At 49.7% G+C, this 24476-nt stretch overlaps 1 protein-coding gene across 6 annotated transcripts in view; it reads right to left on the reverse strand.

The window, feature by feature from the left end:
* ITSN1 (intersectin 1) overlaps positions 1 to 24476 on the reverse strand; it is a 257076-nt gene that overhangs the window by 26734 nt on the left and 205866 nt on the right. For all 6 annotated transcript variants that reach the window (XM_032175654.2, XM_032175652.2, XM_032175655.2 and 3 more), the window contains 4 exons: positions 14009 to 14130; positions 12056 to 12162; positions 5324 to 5507; positions 3337 to 3435 (listed from right to left, as the gene is read on the reverse strand). In XM_032175654.2, coding sequence (XP_032031545.1) covers positions 3337 to 3435; positions 5324 to 5507; positions 12056 to 12162; positions 14009 to 14130 — 512 coding nt within the window. The remainder of the gene's footprint in view (positions 1 to 3336; positions 3436 to 5323; positions 5508 to 12055; positions 12163 to 14008; positions 14131 to 24476) is intronic.

The following is a 24476-nucleotide window of genomic DNA, read 5'->3' on the forward strand; positions in this document are numbered from 1 at the left end:
TCTCTGGAGTAGCTAGGACTACACATACATGCCACCATGCCTGGCTGAAGTTTTAAACATTTTTCTAGAGATGGGGGGGTCTCACTATATTTCCCAGGCTGGTCTTGAACTCCTGGCCTCAAACAATCCTCCCACACCTTGGCTTCCCAAAGTGCTAGGATTACAGGCATGTGCCACCATACCCAGCCTGTCATTTGTCTTTAAACTTTGCTCATTATATTTTGTGGTGAGAACTTTTTAAGACAAATTTTTATGCAAATAACACATTAGCACATTCTTGGTATGCAAGATTCAATCATTACAGAAATATGTACAGCAAATGTAAAAATTTCCTTCACTCTCCTACCCCAGAGGTAACCAATGCCAAGAGATTGAAGGGCATTCCTTTGGATACCCTTTATATATTTAATAGTTGCATGTAAAGTTTTTCCCCTCTTTTTGCAAAATGCATCATACCATAGGATTGCTCAGTGAGTTTAGTGTTGCTTTTTCACATAACAGCATTTTCTCAGTGTCTCTCCACACTGATACATACAGTAGAAGTTGCCCCATAGCTTTTTAAATATTTTCATAGTACAGATCTACCATAATTATTTAACTATTCCCATTAATGAACATATAGGTTGTTCCCCAGAATAAAATTTGGGTTTGTTTTTTTTTTGAGACAGAGTCCCACTCTGTCACCCAGGCTGCAGTGCTGTGGTGCGATCTTGGCTCACTGCAACCTCTGCCTGCCAGGTTCAAGATATTCTCCTGCCTCAGCCTCTCGAGCAGCTGGGATTACAGATATGCATCATGTAAGGAACATGGCTGTGCTGCAGCCAGGCAGACATAGGCAGATGTAAACATCCTGCATGACTCAGCAGGATTAGAGTGCAGGTGTACAATTCTGTGCATTACATAATCACAGCTATGTAGCCATAACATGGGAGGCTCATCACCTGGCTCTACGCCACTATTGTGTGTGAGGTATATAAAGACAACACTGACATTGTGAAAAATCTGTTGAATAAAGCCATGTCCCATCTACCTGCTGTCTCTCAAGTGTTCTTCCAGCTCCCTGCCCCACGTCCACCCACTCCCCTCAGACCATAGCTGGGCCTCAAACCTGACACACCATCACTCCCGGCTAATTTTTTCTGTGTTTTTAGTAGAGACAGGGTCTCACCCTGTTGCCCAGGCTAGTCTTGAACTCCTGACCTCAAGTGATCCACCTGTCTTGGTCACACCTGGTATTACAGGTGTGAACCACTATGCCCAGATGAAAGTTTGGGTATTTTTTAGGTTGCTATGATCTAAATCCTTTAAGTTTCTGTCTTTGAGACCATGCTAAGAATTTCTCCACATCAGTATCATAAAAATATTTAGTATTAGTACTTTAGCAGATTTCATATGTATCTCATAGCTGCCCACCGTTTTCAATTCTCTTCTTAGTTCAGCTGGTTTTCAGTTCATTTTTCTGGGTGCTCTGGAAGAAATCAAAAGTGTTTCTGCAAATAATGAGTTTTTTTCCCCCTTTTAAATATTTGGGCCATTCAGTCCTTTTCTTGTTTTAGTTTTTCTCCCATTGGCTAGATATAGAACACCTATTTTAAAAGCTTGTTTTCAACTTCAATTTGCAATTAAACATTGGGAGAAAAAAGAGAAGTACTGAACTAATTAAATAGTAACTGTGGCGTTGGAAGAGAGAAAACAGTAGGTTGAAAGCTTATTTCAAAACTAAGTATTTAACTCAGCCAAAGATCCACAGTGTATTTTGTGGAGTTAAGCTGGGGCTGGACTGAGGAGATGGCTTATGTGGGAGGGAGATTTGTCACATGTAAGAAGACTGAGCAAATAAGGAAACACATTGAGGATAATGACAGCCAGGCTCTTCACAGGGTAGGGAGTTACAAAGGCAGAAGGGGAAAGGCTGGAATAAATTCTGCAGTATTGGATTACAATAGGTGGTATTGGTGTGAATTCATGAGTTCTAATATACATGGATAGATGGATCTAGAAATAAATATAAATATATGTGTATATACATTGGCATATGTAAATATGTGTGCAAGAAAAGACATTCATGTATTCCCAGCTCTGCCACTGAGAGGAACACAAAACAAAATCACCCCAGTAGCAATGAGCACGCCAGTGCCCACATCTGAGTTTTTAAATACCATTTTCCATTAAAAGGAACCAGATCTAAAACCTCTTTCCAGGAGCTACACTCCCTGTGGTTTTTACAAACATAGGCTCAGAGGACATCTAAATCTGTTCACTCATTTTATAGGTGGGGACTCTGAAACCCTAATTTTGTTCTTTTTTTTTTTCTTTTGGTATTGGCTTTCTCAAAGTGACAGGAGAAGAACAATCATCTAATATCAACACATAGTGTCTGACATGGTTTTGCCCTGTCTCCACCCAAATCTCACCTTGAATTGCAGTTCCCATAATTCCCACACATTGTGGGAGAGACCAGGTGGAGATAACTGAATCGATGGGGTGGCTTCCCCCATCCTGTTCTCGTGATAGTGAGTGAGTTCTCACAAGATCTGATGGTTTTGTAAGGGGTTTCCCCCTTCGCTGGGCTCCCATTCTTCTCCTTCCTGCCATTATGTGAAGAAGGAGGTGTTTGCTTCCCCTTCCACCATGATTGTAAGTTTCCTGAGGCCTCCCCAGCCATGTGGGACTGAGTCAATTAAACCTCTTTCCTTATTAATTACCCAGTCTTGGGCAGTCTTTATAGTAGTGTGAGAATGGACTAATACAGTGCCTCACAATGGCCTTCTGAAGACAGGTCGTAGCATTATGTTTCTTTCTCTTTCCTGCTAAGAAAATCAAGGCCTAGAGGCACTGGGCCTGTCTTTAAGAAAGAGTCAAGGGAGAAGGGCACAGACCACAGACTGTTTTTGTGATTCCATGTTATTTTCTTCTAGAAAAAAATAAAGAAAGAATCAAGGACTAAGCTCTCATTTTCTGACTTACAAGGTAGAAGCCACTTGTTCACACATCTGAAGGCTGTGCAATATTAGCTCTCATGTTTTTTAAATAGAGATAGGGTCTCATTATGCTGCCCAGGCTGGGCTTGAACTTCTGGGCTCAAGCGATCCGCCCGCCTCGGCTTCCCAAAGTGCTGGGATTACAGGTGTGGGCCACCGTGCCTGGCCAGTTCTTTATGTGATAAACCAGCTTTTCTTTCTGAGTTACCAAGCAGACCTCTGTGACACCTTGTTGTCTCGTGCTTTCTACACAACAGCTACCAGGTGTGTTCACTGGGAATCTTGTCCATGACCCCAGCCCCCTCCAATGCAGAGAAAGCATTCCCCTGCTTGAAAAGGCAAGACGGGTACTTACATTTTTAATGATCAGTGGGTATCTTGTTACCCGTTGCATAGGCTTCAGTATAAAACTAGAGAGTGGCATCCCTTTACACCGAGGATCCATTGCCAATCTCTGAAATAAGAGATGTTTTTAAATGTACTTAAGAAACTTGCAAAATCCAAAGACATCAATACTAATGTCAGTGAGGACTCTCCACCCATTATCTCATTTATCTGGATGACAACTGAGAGACCTGGGGTTGGAAGGGCCTGACTAGTTACCCTGTCCAGTATGACACACTTTCCAGATGGAGAATGGAGACCCACATGTGTGACTCAGCCAGCAGGGTTAAGCCCTGCACTCTGGATTCAGCATACCTTCCATGGCATGCATGGTTCCTTATGCACAGAGATGAGATTCTGGCTTTACAGAGAATATTTCGTCTGGATGTCTGCAGAAATTTTATAACATTCCCAGGAACAAGAATCACAAGACTATACGGTTAGAGGAAAAATTCTCCTTACACCCCAGAAATGCTGGAAGGGCTAAATCTCATTGTCTAGTTTTGAGTGGAGCCTGACGTGCCTCTGGGAGCTCCAGGCAGGGCTGAGAGAGAGGAGCTGAGACAATGGGGGTCAAGACTCCAGTTTCAGGGTCTGGCCACTTAGCTGTCAAAGGCTATGGTCCGGTTTCATGCCTTAGAAACGGGCAGCTGCATTGACTGGAGCCCTGAGACCTGATAACTGTCAGCACCGGGACCTGCTTCGGCTGTGGACACCATCGTTCCAGGAACACCTCGCAGCTGGCAACAATGTGCCACATTCCCGCTGAGATGAGGTGGGGAGAGGTGAAGAGGAGAGAGGTGGGGAGGGACAATGAGGCCCCTGCCCTGGGCTGGTGTCAGCACTTCCCTGAAGTTCAAGTGCATCCAACAATGAACTCATCTTGCTCGGGCCTAGGAAGAGCCCAGCCCTTGGCTGAAACCCCAGGCGGTCCATGGCGCCCAGCAGCTCAGCATCTGCTTTCTCATCTCCATCCACCCAAGGCCTCCTTCTTAGCAATCTTTCTCCCCTTGGAATGACCTCAGAGTGCCCCATGCCTTGGCTGGCAAGTCTAGGCTGAGAAACATCATGAGAGGCAGAAATAACAAGCTCACATGAGGCTCTGACCAAGAAGAGGCCGCACTTGTGCCTCACCACAGTGATTCCACAAACACCACTCTAGGACAGGTGAGGATGGCCTGTCTCCAAAATGCATGAGATCCAAAGATACGCCTGTTATTATTATTTTGTTGTTTATTCATCAAAAGATACCTGTTTCTTAGAAGCTATTTTATTCTCTTCCTCCTTTTTTTCTCCAGGAGACGTGGGGGCTGTTTGAATGGCCCAGCATGGCCAGCAGAGATCCACCCTGGCCAAGGCCAAGTCCCAGAGCTGCAGGTCTTCCAGCAGTATCCGCATTACCTCCCCAAACATCCCCTGGTGGACACCCAACTCTCCAGATCCCTGCTACCTCCAAGGAAGAAGTCCTGGCATCCCACACTGACTCCCACAGGCTGCCTAGGGCTGGAGCCCATCAAGCAGAACCAACTGCGAAAGGAATGAAGGGGCCACTGAGAGTCCTGGCCATTCCCTCTGCAAGTGAAGGGCAGAGACCAGCAGAGAACTGAGGATATGGCGATTAAACACAAGAGGAAATCTAAGACCTGCCTGGGCCTTGCAAATGAAATGAAAGATTTAAACATGCATCCAAAGAACACCAATGGCATCTGGAAAACAGATCCTTGAAGACACTACAACGCTTCCAAGCCCAGGGCTCACCCCTCCTCTCCAAGCCCACCCCTTTGGTGACAGCCACACTTGCCAGTGAGTGCCAGTCCCCTAAGGCTTAGCCAAGCCCCCAGGCCCTGTTGGCCTTTAGTGGGAACACGCTTGCAGACTTTTGAATTAGCCCCTCACACGTCCAGCTGCCCAAAGATCGCCACTCTGGGGCCCAGTCTCTGCACAGCCTGGCTCCTTACTTTGACGAACTCCTTGAAGTCTGGGGCCTCATCCGTCTTCTGCTGGATCAGGGCAGCCCCGTTGAGCTGGCGGCTGCAGAAGCGGATGTAGGGCTGCATGTGCGGCAGCTGCGCGCTCAGGATGTCGCCAATCATCTTCACAGGCATCTTCTCCCCGGACATCTTCTTGCGGACTCTCAGCGCTCTGCAGGGAAACACAGGAGGTGAGCCCCCCGCCTTCGCGCTATCTGACAGCACCACGGCACACTTCTAGGTTGCACAGAAACAGAATGTGTGTGAGGGGCACAGACTCAAGGGCCACTAAAGGATCTATTTGGGAGACAAGGAATAGAGAAAGAAATGAGTCTAGGGCTACAGAGAGGTAGCACCAGGGCATTTTTCTTTGGCAGAGTGGCTGTTTGTTACAATTTGTTTTCCTTGTGCAGAAATACAGAGTTTTTTTCTTGAACAACTCAAACGGGTCCCCTGTGTCGATGCCTCACTACACAGATTATCGGTGGTGAAATCCCCAGGTTGATATGGCCTGAGAACTGATCCTATTTCCGGGAGACACTTCTGCCCAAGGGAAGCTGCTATTGCCAGGGGATGGGGAAGGATGATTTTTGGCTAAAAAGAACATAATTAAGATGGCAGAACACTGCTTTGGCAAAATAATCCCATGAGATTCAGCAAAAGCCAGGTATAAATGACTGTTTGAACTATCTCTGTGATTCGCTGCTTCATTGCTAGAGCTAAGTTAACTAAATTAAGAAGAGTTCGGAAAAGAGGTCTATTAACTACGATAATGGGCCAATGAACCTAAAAAATGTATATCCTGGAATCCAGGAGAGGTGTTGATGGGACTGGGAAGTGTTTGTTCTGGGGTCTGCCTGCAGTGTGAGTGCTCAGAGCTATGGTAACTAGGACTGTGCTTCCCTTCTCCCAACTTCAATACGTGAACCCTTAACATCAGCATCTGGAAGAAGGGCACGGCACTGAGCTTATACACAGTAAGGACAGCAGTGTACTACACGGCAGGACCACAACATGAAGCCATGGGTGTGTTCAGCTATCCTAGTTAGTGATCATGGGTGGATGGATGGGTAAATGGAACAAAATGGTATAACCTATGACTTTAACACAAGGCTGGGAGGATGTCCCTATTGAATGCCTTTGGCTGCTTTCATGGTCATGTTGGAGAAGCCTTTGAGGTACGGAGTGGGCTATTGAATTCCAAGGAAGCTCTGCAATATTTATATTAGGCTTTAAAAACTTCAGATCACTTTCTTTTCTTTCTCCCACATTTTTGGCTAAAATAAAGTCCCTTGGACCGGGCAAGCCAAGGAGAGAAACTTAGGGACCATAAATGATGTGGTGTGAGCAGTCAGCAATTCCACCTGAAGCGGATGCCCTCACGGGGAGATCAGCACTGGCTGCCTGGGGTATGGGGAGCAGTGGCAGCTTAGTGTCCTCAGGATGGCCCAAAGGCCACTGCCTCATTGAGGGGTTGGTGTGAAATACCACAACGAGCAGAAATGTGCTCAAGGGTGATGTCACCAATAATCTGGGGGGATGAGAGCCCTGAATAGCCACATTATAAACTTGCCATGAATGGAAACAGGAAGAAATTCCATCATTCCATCATTTTCCTATGAGGAGTAGTTTTTTTAACAAGTGAATAAAAAGTACTTTCACTCTTTCCTTCTCCTGTTTTGTTTTGTTTGAGACAGAGTCTCACTCTGTAGCCCAAGCTGGAGTGCAGTGGCACAATCCCAGCTCACTGCAACCTCCGCCTCAGTCTCCCAAGTGGCTGGGACTACAGGCACCCGCCACCACACCCAGCTAATTTTTATATTTTTAGTAGAGACGGGGTTTCACCATGTTGGCCAGGCTGCTCTCGAACTCCTGACCTCAAGTGATCTGCCCGCCTTGGCCTCCCAAAGTGCTGGGATTACAGGTGTGAGCCACCGTGCCCGGCCCCGGCTGCTGGCCTGTTTTTTCTTAAAGGATGAAGGAGATAAGAAAAAAAGAAAAGAAGAAAGATCATCTGCAGACAGTGATTGTCTTGAGGAATTAGTTCCTGGGTTCTGCAGACCCACACTTGTAGACTAGAGTTACCCAACCAGCAGACAGGCCTAAAATTAAGGCCTGATTTACTATGGACTAGGCACCTATTAGATTCAGTCATGGGTCTTCGTCCAGGATGGTCTACTGTATAGGCAAAGACTTATGAAGACTGCAAGGTGTTACCAGGCCCAGGGATCATGTGACTCGGCTGCTGCAGCCACAGCCCTGAGAGCACTCTGCTTGTGGTGAGCTGATCGGCAGTCTCCTAGAAAGGTTTACAGATGAGAGGCCTTGAAATGCAAAAGGCAATTAACTGGCTAACGAACGTTTCAAAGAGTGCTCAATGTTTGCCGAACACATGAGTGTCCCTAACCCTCTGAGGTCTGCAGACCAAGAGGACAGTCATGGAGCTAGCATTTATTAATGCTTCCTATGTGTCAAACAGGGTTTTACATCTATTATTATTCCCATTTCCTACTGGGGAAACTCAGGCACGCAGAAATTGAGTGACTTGACCCAAGTCTCAGAGCTAATAGGTGACAGAGGTAACCCTGGAACCCAAGTCTGACTCCAGAGCCCATGGTTGGGACCATAGCCTCAGAGGCCCCAACACACCTCCCGCCACGACTGCCTCCAAGCTGCTCTGGGCACCTGCCCATCTTCCCAGATGTGGCTGCCCTGCTCCCGCCATCTCGCCCTCAAGCCTTTCCCTGCTGGTCCCAGCCTCAGCCTCTGTACTTCCTGCCCTGCTGGACTTCCCACCATCTGCTCCATACCCTCTCTCCTTCCCTCTCCTCCTTCTCCCACCCCACATCCTTTTCTTCTTCTTTCTCACCATCTGTCTTTACCCCAAACTGATTTTTATTTTTTATTTTTCCTTCATTTTCTGTTTAAACAAGATAAAATGGAATCCATTCTTGTTAAATTAAAAAGAAGATGAGTCAAATATTTAAGACAAACACGTTTTTGGGACAAGCTCTTTTTTGTTCTTTTCTTTTGTTTTTCCATCAAGGGGACAGGAAAGGCTCTTGATAAAAAACAGTTCCTCAAACCTGGGTTGATCACCCCACCTCACTTCTGTTTCCCTTCTGCTCTTTTTTTTTTGTGTGTGTGTGTGTGTGTGTGACACAGTCTCACTCTGTAGCCCAGGCTGAAGTGCAGTGGCATGATCTTGGTTTACTGCAGCCTCTGCCCCCACTGGGTTCAAGCAATTCTCCTGCCTCAGACTCCTGAGTAGTTTATATTACAAGCATGTGCCACCATGCCCAGCTATTTTATTTATTTATTTATTTATTTTTGTTTTTTTTTGAGATGGAGTCTCGCTCTGTCGCCCAGGCTGGAGTGCAGTGGCGCGATCTCGGCTCTCTGCAAACTCCGCCTCCCAGGTTCATGCCATTCTCCTGCCTCAGCCTCCCGAGTAGCTGGGATTACAGGTGCCTGCCACCATGCCCAGCTATTTTTTTGTACTTTTAGTAGAGATGGGGTTTCACCGTGTTATCTAGGATGGTCTCGATCTCCTGACCTCGTGATCCGCCCGCCTCGGCCTCCCAAAGTGCTGGGATTACAGGCGTAAGCCACTGCACCCGGCCCTTCTACCGTCATTTCTGACAGCTGTCCTGAGGGCCCTGCTCCAGGCTCTGGATATGAAAAGGTTCTGGACCTGTCTGCCCTACCTTGCCTATGAGAGGCACATTCCTCAGATCTCAGCTTCCTCGCAAGAGAGCCAGCCATTTGCTCTAACCCTCGATGAGGCATCATTAGTAGGAAGTCCCTGTGTCCCAGTTAGCCCTTTTTATTTTCATGTCATTTATTTATTGTTGACTCGTTTGATAACTGCCATGCCCCCGCCCCACCCCCCAAATACAAGGTGTGTAGGATCAGGAGTAGCAGACATATGGCTGCTCACTGGTGGCATTCCATGGATTGCTGCCTTAACTTCTCCTTACCCTCAAATGCCTCCCTCTCTCAGCTGCCAGGAGCCCTCAATCTCCCCTCATCACAGTTATTCCTTGGCATGAAGAAATTATGTCTATGCAGCCACGCAAATACAGCACAATGTTCTTTGTCCAGTTTATGATGTGGGTGTTCACTCTACAATTCTTTCAAATTTTCTGCATGTTTGAGATTTTTTCTAGTAAAATGTAGAAAAGAAGAAAAAGAAATCAGGTCCCCAGAAGGCTCCGGTTCAACACAAGATTTTATCTGGAGGATGAAGACATGAGCCGGTTAGTCCAAACCAGCTAATCCGGGGAATCAAAGAACGGGGAGAGAGAACCTTGGGATGGAGGGAAGCCGGCAGCCCCTGTACACATCAGCGCCCTGATAGACGGCATGCCCCTGGGACACCCGATCCCCTGCTCTCAGAATGACCGTGCATGGTAGGCAGGACAAGCACCATGGCTGCCATCTTCATGCCCAAAACTAGTTAGAAGGGGCTGGAGCCCAGACAAAAACTTGGATGTCTGACTTCTGGGCCCATGTTTTTTTCCACGGGGGCAGGACTGGGCAGAGTCTCTACCCCGGGACCTAGGCATCATCCACAGAGCAGCCACCCTACTGTGTGACTTTAGGGAAGTCACTCAGCCTCTCTGAGCTTCGCTGCTTCAGCTGTAACAGGGTTGTCAGTTCCCATCTCCACGGCTGTGGAGCAAGGCAGAGCCGACAGGAGGAAGAAGCTCGCACACCTGGCCCCCCGCACAGCTCAAGAAAGAGGCTGCTTCTTCCCAGACAGGGGTGAAAAGACAACAGAGAGGTATGGGGAGCTGAGGCCAGCACCAGTTTCCCTCAGGCCAACCGTGAAGTGGGGGAAGCCCTCTCTAACGGCTACTTGGGAACCTCAGAAACATCTCCCGCCCCCCCAGCCCCCACTGATAACTGCCCAAGGAAAAAGGTTTTAACTTACAAGTATATTTTCTTTTCTTTTTTTGAGACAGGGTTTCACTCCTGTGGCCCAGGCTGGGGTGCAGTGGTGCAATCTTGGCTCACTGCAACCTCCGCCTCCTGAGATTACAGGCACCCACAATCACACCTGGCTAATTTTTGTATGTTTAGTAGAGATGGGGTTTCACCATGTTGCCCAGGCTGGTCTCAAACTCCTGACCTCAAGTGATCCACCCATCTCGGCCTCCCAAAGCACTGGGATTACAGGCGTGAGCCACCATGCCCGGATATCATCTATGTAGGCAAGAACACTGAGGCCCAGGGACCAAAGTGACCTGCCGGAAGACACACAGCCACAGGCAATAGCGGATGTGATCCCAAGGGTCTGACGCCAGACCTAAGTTCGAAAGGCTTCCACGGCATTGGGCGGCGGGGGGCCCGGGCAATGGAGTCCAGACCTTCTCTAAAAGCCTGCCTGATGTCACCTTGGATTATTCGTCTTCTAGAGCACCAAGCCAGCAGACATTATGTATCTTTCTTTTTTTTTTTTGAGACGGAGTCTCGCTCTGTCGCCCAGGCTGGAGTGCAGTGGCGCAATCTCGGCTCACTGCAAGCTCCGCCTCCCGGGTTCACGCCATTCTCCTGCCTCAGCCTCTCCGAGTAGCTGGGACTACAGGCGTCCGCCACCACGCCCGGCTAATTTTTTTGTATTTTTAGTAGAGACGGGGTTTCACGGTGGTCTGGATCTCCTGACCTCGTGATCCGCCCGCCTCGGCCTCCCAAAGTGCTGGGATTACAAGCGTGAGCCACCGCGCCCGGCCATTATGTATCTTTCTTCCTGTCCACCTCTCCACACCTCCTCTCCATCCCTTCATCCACTCCCAAACACATGCTCAGGAAAGTGGGGACCTGAAATTACTTTATAAGAACAATGCAGAGACCACGTTTAGGAAATGGGGGCTTCCCAATGACACGGATGAAGATTAGGAATGGACGCAAGGTTCTGGGAGCCTGCCCTCCATCCTCGGGCCCAGGAAGTGGGTGGCCCTTCCTCCCAGCAGGGAGTGTCACGCGCCCTGGAGGCTGTGACTTAATCTGTGTTCTAGCAAGTGATGTTATAATGAGAGTGTAGTGGATACAGATTTTGGTTTTTGACTTTTTTTCCCCTAAGAATTGGAAGAGATCTTTGTGATGATCGAATCCAACCCCTTTATTTCACAGACGGGGAAACTAAGGCTCAAAAAGGAAAGGCAGTGAGTAAGTCAGAATCCAAACCCAGGTCTCTTGACTCCTGGCCCTGGAGCTGCCTCTGCAAACTAAAGTTGGAAGAAAATACAGCCAGCCTTGGGCCAGCTTCCCGGAGTGATCCTGAGGAACTGCTGACGTTAGGCAGTGAACAGTTCCACATTTTTCCATCTGCAGGGCCAAGAATGCCTCAAAAGACCAATAATCCCCCATGGGATCCTGCGTCCAAGGGAAAGCGTGGAGGGAGCAGCCCCACGCCCCAGGATGGAGCCAGCCTGGTCCTAGCCCTGGAAATTCACCACCACAGTAATTCACCCAACAGCAGGCTCGGGGGGGCCCAGGCAACCTACTCTTGCAATGAGAGAGTCAGAGTGCGTTTCCAGAAAGTATGAAGGCACAAAAGGGTGATGGTGCTTGTGAGTGGCAATGAGAAAAAAAAAAAAAAAAAAGCCAGAAAGAAGCACAGGGCAGCATGCAGGAAGGACACACAGACCCACAGAGGTGCGAGTGCGTGGGAGCCGAGGAGGCCAGGCCAAGCTGGGGATTAGAGGAGAGGCTTACTTCAGTAGTTTGATATTACACATAATCAGCTCCTTCCAGTTCACAAAAATCATAGCAACCTCTTTTTCTGTCAGCAGCTCAGACTCCATCAGGGGTTTTTGAAAGATCTACAGATGCAGAAAACGAAGCAGTTCAGAAAGCAGTTAGCTTAAAACTCACACACGCACACACCGATCCGCTGAGAGCAGGGAGAGGGCTCAGGTGTCTGTACCTTGGCTGACAGGCCCAGAGGTCAACGCCTGCCTTCCTGCAGTTTCTGAAACAGAGAGCCCCTCCTCTGCCCTGGAGGCTGGAGGGGGGTCCCCAGCAGGGCCTGCATTGTTTTACAGGGGAAGGAGGCCAGCTGAAGTCTCCAGGAGACAGGTCTTAACTCCACCAGACAAGCAGGGAGGCCAGTACCAAGTCACGCACCCAGGCTAAGCGGTCTCACCTGCGCACTGGGAGGGGCTGGACCAGTGTGAAAAGCGGGGCTTAAAGAGGCCGGTGGCTTAAAGATACCTGTCCTTTCGTCTGCACAGGTAAACCGAGGGCCTTCTGAGAGGAGCAGCCCAGGCGGCAGGTCCTCTAATAAGCCAGTGGCCACCTCGGTGACTGACTCCATTGCTGTGTCCTCAGCCTCCTGGGCTGACCCTGGACAGACCCAGCACTTGCAGGCCTACTACAAGGGGGTGAGTGCCGCCCTTCTCCTGGGCTCTGGAAAATGAATGAGCCCCTCCAAGCTCTGTGTGGTTGAGCAACTCGCAGTAAATCACCGATGTCAGTGGAACCCCATGTGGTAGAGCCCCCGCCTGCAAGGAGGTCATTTTCTCCCACGGGAGGCAGGAGGCGCTTCTGAAGGCTCTTTAGGGAAGGGGACAGCCCATCTTTGACAAAAACTTGGCTGGGCTGCGGCTGCTCCCTGGGAGCCCTATTCCACAGGAGTCCTTAAGCCGACGTTGAACCCGGCATGTACCAGGGCAACCACATACGGTGGTGCGTTTTGCGGAGGGCACAAAGGAGCCATATCTAAGGGGTGACCCTTGCACCCTGGACATCCTGAACTGTGTATTTAATAACAGTCAAACGCCTTGAGAAAAGGGCACCTTTTTGAATTTGCATCAATGCTTCCTAAGTGTTAACGGTGGTCCTGCGGCCAACAACCCACCCTGTACTCCTCCAACAGCACGAGCCCTGCTGTGTCTTTCCTGGATGTTAAGACTATCAGACAAGATGGTTTCATCGTTTCACACCTGTTTGGTGTGGTGGTGGTGGTTTCCAGACTATCACAGCACTCTCCAAACTGCAGACCCATCTCTGCAAATCCCTGTCTCCCAATATGGCACCTTCCCGTGGATGTGGACAAAAGGCCTGCTGAGCAGCAGGAGCGCGCGGCTCCGCATCTCCCCGTAGTTCTGGATGGGGTGGCCAGGGCCCTTCTGGGAGGACTGACAAGATGAGGAGGCATCACTCAGGTCAGGGGGTTTTGTGGGGGCCTGGTAGGAAACGTTGCCATTCTCAGTGACAGGTTTGTCTCAGGGTAATATGTGGCAGGAGTGACTCGAGATAGCAGCCAGATGGCCCCCATTTCCAGATGCCAACACTGCGGGCCAGGAGGGCGGCGTGGCTGGCTCCATGGCACCGCCTGGTTGGTGGCTGAGCTGCAGCTGCTCTGAGTAGAGCGTGGACTCCAGACTCTCAGTTCACATGACTCCCTCCATCCACTGCTCAGGGACTCACTTGCCCTTGGCTAAGTGATCTCTGTCTCTCTGTGGGAATGACTCAATGTTGGCCATAGATAAGCAACAAACCATTTCTGTGGTCAGAATCTCCTATAGCATTTGCCGTCCAGATGCTCCCCAGACATCAGAAAGTGTCTTGGGCTCAGAATCAGGATGCAGACTTCCTCGACGGAACCCGCCCCTCTCCCTCCCTCATTGCCCCCTGCCATGCCCCCTGCCCCACCAGCTGCCTTACCTCTGTGACCAGCTGCAGGTCATTCACGTAGTTCTCCTCGGTGACAATGAGCTCGTGGATGTATCCTTGTCGCTTTCTTTCAGTTGGGGTCAACATATCCAAGAGATGTAAGTCTGAACACCCTGGAAAACAAAACCATTTGGGAGAATTTAGCACAGTCTGGGGAAGCCCACACAACTTCACACAGAAGATCCTTGTGGCTGCTGGGCCCTATGGCCTTGCTCCCGTCCAGTGGGGTCATGGGCTGAAGTGTGTCCTCCCCAGTAATATGTGGAAGGCCTACCCCCTGGTACCTGTGAATGTTACCTTATTTGGAAATAGAGTCTTTTCATATATAATCAAATTAAGATAAAGTCATACTCAGGGTGGGCACCTGACTCTATATGATCAGTGTCCTTATGAGAAGAAGACACAGAGAAGACAGACAGGCAGAACCTGGAGTGATGTGTCTCCAAACCAAGACACACCCCGAGCCTTCAGAGTGAGGCTGGCACCTGCCAACATCTTCATTTTAGACTTCTGGCCTCCAGGAATGTGTGACAATAAATTCCTGTTGTTTTAAGTCCCCCCATTTGTGGTCGTTTGTTAGGGAACCCTAGAAACTGACACAGGCGGCACAGTCCTGCTTCATCGGAAACATGAAAATAATGTGAAAACAAAACACTCAGTGACGATTGGCCAAAACTCTGGAGGGCTCACACCACGTCACGTGGTGAACTGCATTTAATGCTCAAGTATTATACTAGAATTAGCCCCATTTTACAGACGAGGACACTGAGGTTTACACAGGGTGACTGGCCCCAGGTCTCTCAGCTCAGAAGTGGTGAAGGCAAGAGCTAAACCTTGAGACTTGGGCTGCAGAGGCTGTGCTCTATCCCCGAGCTCCAGGAGGCCATGGGTTATCCATGTCGAGGTTGGTTTGTGGAGGATGAGGTGGCTGTGCTGAGGCTCTGATGGTCCTGAGGACCAGGCAGATGCAGGGTGCCTCCAGACAGCACTGGGCACACTCTCCTGGACAAGGCTGCTGCCTGGCCCCTGGGGCAGCTGAGCAGCAAGCTTGCCACAGACAGGGTAGTCCCTCCCACTGCAGAGAGCCTGGCACAAGACCATCACGGAGGCCAAGGCTGCCCGAGGGGAAGGGCTACTCTGCTGCCCTGAGATGGTGCCTGCACTGGAAGTGGGGCTCACTCATGACTCTGCCCACTTAGCTTGTTATTTGGGGTTTTGTTTGAATGTTTGAGCCTCCTGCCCCAGACACACTGGAATGAGCAGGATGGAGGCTTGGTTCTTGGAAGCATCCCATGTGCAGGCCTGGGCCCACCTCTGCTTTTTGTCAGAGGTTCTTTATTTAATCACAGAAGCCAGACTTGGAAGACAGACCCAGAGGTGTCCCAAATATAGGTGGGAGGGTCCAGGCTGAATCCCCATTACTTGTTCTTCCCATCCCTTCTGTTCCCCTCAAGGGGGCGCAATGGAGCACAGTGCAAAACCCCCTGCTGGGGACCAGTGGTTGTCAAAGCGTGGTCCCCACGCTGGCAGCATCAGCGTCACCTAGGAGCTCACTAGAGATGCCCCTGCTGAAGTGACTCTGGAGTTGGGGGCTGGGCATCTGTGATGTAACAAGCTCTCCAGGGGATTTTTTTTTTAGGCGCACTGATGTTCGAGAAGGCTGCTCTGGACTACCAGGGGTTCGTCGAGTTTCCATCTTCCCCCAAGGGAGTTATCTGGGGTCATGGCTGATCTGGCCTACGTGCTGAAAGCTTCTGCAAATCGTATGATCCCTCTGGGGCAAATGATATCAGAGATTTCTTGGCAAATGCTTTGCTGCTTTAGAGGTTAACTCTCAGGTTGTGGTGCTTCCAGCCCTTGGTTTTGTCGCTTCTCTGGGCCAATTGTCCTTTCTGGATGCTGTAGCTTCTCTTGCTGGGACAGGAACAACCCAAGACCAGCAGGAGGATGCTGGGAAAGCAGCAGGAATGAGCCATCATTATATCAACACCCTCAATCTCACTCAGAGTCCCCTGCCCTGAGGTCAAGCAGAATTCCCCAGGGCTGCGAGGGGAGCTCGCACCTTTGCACAGGTCTGTAGATGTGTCTGAGCTTGAGCCCTCTGCTCAGCCACGGGTTTGGCCCAACTGTTCTTCCTGCCTCAGGGCATAGATTGTCTTTTATTAAAACAGCTGCACCAACAATGAACTCTCAGGAAGGAGGCAGGCCACGGGGCTCACTCATTCGGTTCAGCCAAGCTGCTGTGTGAGCTCGGGTTTGTGGGAAGCTGAGTGATGTCTCCGAGTTCTTTGACTTTTATTGGGAAGGTCACCCAAGAAACACTCGAGTTTGGGGGGAAACATATCTTGTTCCTGCCCTCTTTTTACCCCACTCTCCTGTGAGTGAAAGGGCCCAGGCCTCAGGCCATTTCTTGTTAAAGGGCTGAATGCAGCCCCTGCATTAGGCAACTTGGATGCTCTCTCACAGAAGCAGAGTCCCCGGAGTGTTCAGGATGTTCCCTTCTGCAGGGAGATTAGAATATTGGCACAGAGTGGTAGCTCTAAAAGTCACCGCACAAACACGGTGCAGCGACGTTTGCAGCCACAGAACATCAGGCCAGTAGTGGACACTGGCTGGGCCGGTTTTCTGAATGTCCTTTTAAGGATGCCCCACAGTTGCCTTGGAGAATCTGAGGGATGTTATGGGTTCTTGCTGCAGCGAATACATGTGTACAATGCACACATTTAGAGCACACTTTTATCGGGTTCACAGGCCCTTTTGAAGACTGTTCATAGATCTTATTCATTCATTGGGCAAATATTTACTGATGTCCTACTATGAGGCTAGGACTAACCACTCTGGGTGCTGGGGATTCAGGACAGAAGAGGAGAGGCTCCTGCCCTCCATGGTATGGTATAGCTAAGAACCTGGGGGTCTGGTGGTCCTCAACAGGGGGTGGTACTGCCCCGCCCTCTGCTCAAGGTCAGTACTGTCCCCACTCCCCAAAGGCTGAGGGTTGCACTGCACCCCACTCCAGTCCCAGGGCTGAGAGTGTGTTCTTGGTTGTCATAGTGGAATCTGGCAGGCTGGCCAGGGCTGCTAAATGACCCACAACATGCAGGACACAGAACTGCTCACCCCAAATGCCAATAGAGGAGCACCCTGTTGAGAAACGCTAGCATTACTTGAAACTGACAACCTGACCAGAGTTCCAGTCTGCAGCACGGAGGTGCGAGGGACCAGCAGACACATATAGAATGATGAGAAATTGGAAAGAAGGACCTACGAGGAAAAGTCCTGGCTTGCTTTGGATTTCAGAAGTTCTTCTGAGTCTTCAAGTTTTACACGGTGCAGGTTGTGAAGAAGCTCAGAGCCAGAGCAACAGCAGAAGGTTCAGGGTAAATTTGGGCCATTTGTCCAAGAATCCTAGGAGCCTGGGGCCAGTTGGGGACAAGCTGGAGGGCTGCTGCGTGGCCTCCTGCTCCAGGTAGCGATGGCCTCTGGTCCAAACACTTTGCAAGGCCCAAGTCAGAGCCGATGGAGCTTGGAGGTCAGAGGAGGCGCTGGGCAAGTCTGGGCTGCTTGCCCCCACCAAATTCCACCTCTCGCAGGTCCACCTACCACCCTGCCTGGAGACAGGGGGATGGCCCCGATGGCCTCTGCAGAACACAATGAAAAGCAAAGGTTTTGTGGGGAGAGTCTTCTCTACATTATGTGCCAATGATGTTGGCTTGGAATCGTCTTTTTAGCCATCAGATTGACCCACGGGAGGCTGCTTTAAAACTTGCTGGTGAATGCCAGACCAAGAGAACCATTAAAGATTTGAAATAGGCACTTTGAGCTCAAAAATATCCTTCCTTTGAAAATTTAATATTTAGAAAAACAAGCGAGTTTAAAAATTCCATTATTCAAAGTAGGGTAAATGGAAAAGACAGTTCAAATAAAAGCATTTTCTTTAGGGGGTGGAGGGACGTGGCCTTTTCCTCCTTTGGGTCCTAGGATAAACATGGTTTCTGGCCCCCTTTCCCAGGGAAAAACGAGAGGAGAAAACACATCAAATGGTTTTCCATGAACATCTTGGTGTGACGGAGGGATTCTCAAAACTAACTGAAATCCACACACAGCTGAAATAATATTGCAAATGACTCCACGCGGTTACAAATGATCCCCTGTTACAGCCCACATAAAATTCCTAATCTATGTGCCGTCCCTTAGAATGTTGTCTAGTTAGACACATTTACGAAATGGAGAGAGATGTGATGGCCTTCTGGAAGGATTTTTTGAGTCTAGGCCCTGAAGAAAATCACGGGGAAAAAAACCTTCCCAATAAAAGGTCATCTTGCTTCCCTCAACTGATAATTGCATGAAAAGCATCGTTTCAAGAACTTGTTTTATTACAAAAGTAATACACAAACACATGCTGATTATTAACATTTCAAGGGCTACAGAGCATTCAGGGTAAAAAGTGCACCTCACGCATCTCCACACCTCCAGTTATTCTACCTTTCCCAATGAGAAGCAGAATTTTGAAAACGAAGCCAGCCCCCGCAGCAAGTTGCCCCATTGAACAAAGCAAATAAACAGATCTTGTTCCTGTATGAAAGGGGCCAAAATATACAATAAGCTGGCCCATAAATATTAAGTTCCTCTAAAGTCCAAGAGACGCAGAAATAAGCAAGATACTGTCCTTGTCCTCAGGGAAACTCACAATCTTGGGAGAGACACAAGAAAATTAAATTAAAAATATTAATAGCAAGCAGCTGGGCTTGGTGGCTTATGCCTGTAATCCCAGTACTTTGGAAGGCAGAGGTGGGTGGATTGCTTGAGCCCAGGAGTTCATGACCAGCCTGGGCAACATAGTGAGACCCCCATATCTACAAAAAAATTAAAAATTATCCATGCATGGTGGTACATGCCTGTAGTCCCAGCTACTTGGGAGGCTGAGGCAGGAGGATTACCTGAGCCCAGGAGATAGAGGCTGCAGTGAGCTATGATTGCACCACTGCACTCCAGCCTGGGCAACAAAGCAAGCACCTGTCTCAAAAAAAAAGGAAAGAAAAGAAAAGAAAAAAGAAAAAAAAACGAGAAAAAAAAAGAAATTAAAATAGCAAGCATTAAAAGAAGAGCCCAGGCCGGGCGTGGTGGCTCACACCTGTAATCCCAGCACTTTGGAAGGCTGAGGCAGGTGGATCACTTGAGGTCAGGAGTTCAAGACCAGCCTGACCAACATGGTGAAACTTCGTCTCTACTAAAAATACAAAAATTAGCTGGGCATGGTGACAGGCATCTGTAATCCCACCTACTCGGGAGGCTGAGGCAGGAGAATCGCTTGAACCCCGGAGGTGGAGGTTGCAGTGAGCTGAGGTCGCACCACTGCACTCTAGCCTGGGTGACAGAGAGAGACTCTGTCTCAAAAAAAAAAAAAAGAAAAGAAAAAAGAGCCCGTGTGCTGTGCTGCTGGTGGAGACAGTAGGACCTCAGAAGGGAGCAACTCCTCGTGCTGAGGGGAGGCTTCCTCGAGGGCCCCTCCTGAGGCTGGGTCTCCATATGGCTGGGGAGGTCAAGACCATACACTGGGGGGTATGGGCACCAGCAAGAGCAAGCCTTCACCCAGGTGCCAGGTCAACGCAGAGACACTACAAGAGATAAGGTGGAAAGGTGGGAAGGGCCAGATGACAGGGTGACGGGGATTGTGATGCCAGAACAAGAGTTCAGAAACAACATGTGGAAGGACCAGGAGAGAGAGCAATAAGCAAGCTTGGGCGACGGCTTTCATCTTTAAGGGAAACGATCTACCTTTCCCGTTTGTCTCTGGGGACGTTCAGCCCAAATCCTCTGGCTCAATGGCCCCAGATCAGCAGGGTCTATGCTACTTGGGCTCCTGGAGGTCCCGTCTATACTGCAGGCTTCTCCCCATGGCCTGAGTCTCTCCTGCCAGGTGAGCCCATGCACCCCAGGGCTGCACTGGCTTCTCCCGGGCAAATTAATCTAACAGCACTCCCTTCAACATCCTGGGCCTCTCCTGGTAGGTGTGGGGTGGCCTGTCGTGTAGGAAAAGCAGATGAAGCCACGTGGATGTGACGTGAAGAAAGTTCTCTGGCCAAACACTATGTCCCTTTACCCTGCAGCTGATGTCTGAAACCCGAGTTCTCCAAGCCGTGAAGCTGTGTACTCCTGCTGTGAAGCAGCATCCACGCTCAGCCCCGGGGTTCAGTGAGAAGGAGGCAGGCTGGGTCCTTGTCCTCCGGGAGTCTGCTGGTTGCTAGACCTGGGCGTCCCGGGCCAACTTGGATCCTTGCTGAGTTGCAGGCACTTTGCACAGGGCATCACTCCAAGCGGTTATCAGTCCTTGAGACCTCGGAGTTGCAAATCCTCAAGATGTGATTTTTATGGGGGTCTGGAGAAGCCAGTGGGCACAGAGGTGAGAGGGGAAGGAATGCCCCCAAAGGCACCAGAGACCTTCGTGGGTCCAGCAGAGCTCAGGCATCCCACCCCAGCCTGTCCTGGTGACCCACCTTGCCCTATGTAGCTGGGTCCTCAGGAGGCTTCCACTCAGATGTAACCTAGATGCTTAAAAGTGCCAGTGTAACTCCAAATAAGCTTTATTTTCTCCCAAGGAGGGGAATCCAGTCCACAGGGGTTGCCAGGCAGTTTAATGACTGCTGAGAAGTGGTGAAGATCAAATTCTTCTCAGGGATAAATCATCTCTTAATTTTCCATAAATATGCACATTTCGGAAAGTGAAAGGGTGTATCATTCATAGTTTTATAATGGGCACTGGAATTCCTGGCACGGCTTTACATCCTCTGTGGTAGGTACGCTTCAGCTCATTCCAGGCCCCTTTTATGTCCCACCCCTGACTTCCTGCTCTCACTGCGCCCTCTCCTGTAGTATGAGTAGCTCCTGTTAACAAGTTTTTTGGGTACAAAGGCAGACTGGTGTGTTATAATGAAAGTACAAATGCATTTTTATTGGAATATGAAGGAGGAGCCTGTTGGTTTTGGTTTTATTTTTATTTTTAACTTTTGTGGGTACATCGTAGGTGTATATATTTATGGGGCACATGAGCTGTTTTGGTACGGGAATGCAATGTGTAATAATCACATCATAAGAATGGGGTATCCATCCCCTCAAGCATTTATCCTTTGTGTTACAAACAATCCAGTTACACTGTTTTAGTTATTTTTAAATGTACAATTAAATTACTATTGTAGTTGCTCTGTTGTGCTCTCAAATACTAGGTCTTTTTTTTTTTTTTTTTCGAGACAGAGTCTTGCTCCGTTGCCCAGGCTGGAGTGCAATGGTGCGATCTTGGCTCACTGCAGTTTCCACCTCCCAGGATCAAGCAATTCTCATGCCTCAGCCTCCCGAGTAGCTGGGATTACAGGCATGCACCACCACGCCCAGCTAATATTTGTATTTTTAATAGAGATGGGGTTTCACCATGTTGGCCAGGCTGGTCTCGAACTTCTGGCCTCAAGTGATCCATCTGCCTTGGCCTCCCAAAGTGTTGGGATTACGGGCATGAGCCACTGTGCCCAGTCAAATACTAAAGTTTTTTGTTGTTGTTGTTCTTGTTTTTGTTATTTAGACAGAGTCTCACTCTGTTGCCCAGGCTGGAGTGCAGTGGCGCAATCTCAGCTCACCACAACCTCCGCCTCCTGAGTTCAAGTGATTCTCCTGCCTCAGCCTCCTGAGTAGCTGGGACTACAAGCACATGCCACCACGCCCAGATAATTTTTGTATTTTTAGTAGAGACGGGGTTTCACCATGTTGGCCGGGCTGGTCTCAAACTCCTGACTTCAGATGATCTGCCCACCACGGCCTCCCAAAGTGCTGGGATTACAGGCATGAGCCACCGCACCCGGCCAAATACTAGGTCTAATTCAAGGGGGCCTGTTGTTTTGACGAGAAGGATTTGAAAATATCTAGCAGAGGAGGAGGAATTTGAGTTGGACTTCAGCAGGCTAATATCGGTGGTGAGGGGGCAGGCAGTGGTGAGGGATTCAAATGGAGGGAGGAAGAATGGGAGTAAATAGGAGCTGGAGTCGGGGGCGTGGAGCCCTGGGGGCAGGTGCAGAGGAGGGAAGCAGTCTCTGCGTGATGGCGAGTCATGGGCGTTCACGTGGAACGCCACTCGGAGCTCACAATGCCGGGTGCTGCACGTGTGCGAACTCACTGAATCCTCACCAGGAATCCTATGCGGTAACTATACTGTTGTTATCCCCCACTGAACAGACAGGGAAACTGAGGCACAGGGAGGGTAAGTCAGCTGATAAATGGCAGAGGGAGTCTGACCCTAGAGCTCATGCTCTTCCCCGGAGGCCTCTTCCACCTCGCTGGTGTGCTAGTCTGCTCAGGCAGCCATAACAAAGGCCACAGACCCAGCAGCTTAAGCAACATATACTTTCTCACGGTTCTAAAGATACAAAGTCCAAGATCAAGGTGACAACAGGGCTGGTTCCTCCTGAGGCCTCTCTCCTCGGCAGGGTCTTTCCTCTGTGCATGCACATCTCCAGCGTCTGTGTGTCCACATTTCCCTCTCTTATTAAGAGCACCCATCAGATGGAATTAGGGCTCACCCTAACAGCCTCGTGTTCACTTCATCACCTCTTTAAAGAATTTATCTCCAAACGAAGTCATATTCTGATGTCCTGGGCTTCAACGTGTGAATCTGAGGGACACAGTTCAGCCCTAACAGGTGGGGAAGTCCAGTCGAGGAGGCTCTGGCTGCAGAGCTGGGGAGGTCTTGGCTGGGTTTCAGGGGATCAGTGCAGCAGCTGTGTGTGGCATGGACGGGGCTATGGCCCTGGAGTTTGGCCACACACTGGGGTCACTCAAGGAGTTTTTAAAAATCCCAGTGCCCCTGCTGTATCACAGACCAACTAAACCGGACTGGCTGGAGTGGGCAGGCACTGTTATCTGCAAAGCTCCCGTGTGGTTCCCACATGCAGTCAAGAGATCAGAGGAAAGATGGCCTGGAAATCAAGACACCTGGTGCGAAAAGGGAGTGGGATTTGGAAACTGATTCGTCCAGGCCCAGGGATCATGAGAGCTGCCACAACTGCTGAGCTGAATCCAGCCCATGGCAGGTCACTCAAGCCATTATCCAAGAGGCTCAATGGCTGTAACCACAGAACGCCATCTCTCTGAGCCCAGAGACCATCTGACACTCTGCTTTTCCGGCCCCTTGAAGCTGTTCCTCAGGCCACGCTGCCACCACTGACCCCCAGGCCTGGGGCTATGGCTTCAAAGGCTACTCTCTCTGCTCAACGCCCTCATCTTATGAATGGAGCAGCAGATCCCAGCGATGTACGGTGACCTAGCCTATCAAGAATAAAACCTATGCTGGTGATACGTCAGGAAATGGAATCATGAGGAAACCACCAGCTTTTCAAAGGGCAGGCCTGAGGGTGGTCCTTACGCTTTTCTCTCCCAGCAGATGCCTGCAAGATCAGGCTGAGAGGTTGTGCTTGTCCTTGGAGGGCAGGGCTGGTGGGGACTGGCAGGGGATGGTAGTGGCCAGTCTAGGCCAGGGCAGCCAGGCCTTCTCTGAAAATGACCCTTGGCTGACCGGTCCCTGGACAGCCCCAGCCCACAGGAAGCTCTGGAGGCCAGACCAGCTCTGAGCTGTCCAGAGGGGCAGATGGACTTATCTCAATGGAACTTTCTTCAGAAGGGTCTAAGCACACATAGCCTGTTCTCTGGGGTTGGTCTCTCCTAACTTAGCAAACTGGTCCCGTAGGAACCCAAGAGGCAACCTGAGCCGTGACATTTCCTGCTCATTCACAGCAGCTGCATAGATCCGCAGGGGCCCCTACTTTTGTGGGGCTTCCATTTTGGTGGGGGAGACAGAAAACCAAATACATACTTAAATAGACAGTACTGAAGGTGGTTATGAGAACGATGAAGAACAATCCTTATGCGTCATAAACTCACTTCCTGTTTTGGGGTCTTTTCATGAGAATTTATTTTGTAAACGATGGTGCCTCGTTTACCATTCCCTTTCCTCCTGGGGAGGGAAACTCAAGCACAGGTTTCGTGTTGGGTTCCAGGCTACACGCAGCAGGGAGAATGAACACTGTGATGTGTCCTGCCCCTCACAGCCTAGCTGGGAAAGAAGGACCAAGCCTGTGGAACAACAGGCCGGTAGAAAGGCAGCCCAGGACTGTCTGCCACAGCACTTCCTGAGCAACTGGCAATAGTGAGGCGCCAGGAGGATATGCACATGTGGGAGGTAGGCCCTGCCCTCTGGTTTGTAATCAGCAGGGAGGCAGGGTGCCCTGCAATAAGACACCTATACAAGGCAAGGTACCATCGCTGTTCATTAGTGTTGTTACCATGGAGGTCTTAATGGGGATGTAACAAACCACAAGATTTGGGCCCTGCCTTCACGGAGCTCACAGTCTAACTGGGGAGGTAAGAGTATCTATGAATTTCTGTATCAGCCTTTCTATCTAGTCATCTTTCTCTGTGATAA

Source organism: Hylobates moloch, unplaced genomic scaffold (genome assembly GCF_009828535.3).
Source record: "Hylobates moloch isolate HMO894 unplaced genomic scaffold, HMol_V3 SCAFFOLD_14, whole genome shotgun sequence".
In the NCBI taxonomy this organism is placed as follows: domain Eukaryota; kingdom Metazoa; phylum Chordata; class Mammalia; order Primates; family Hylobatidae; genus Hylobates; species Hylobates moloch.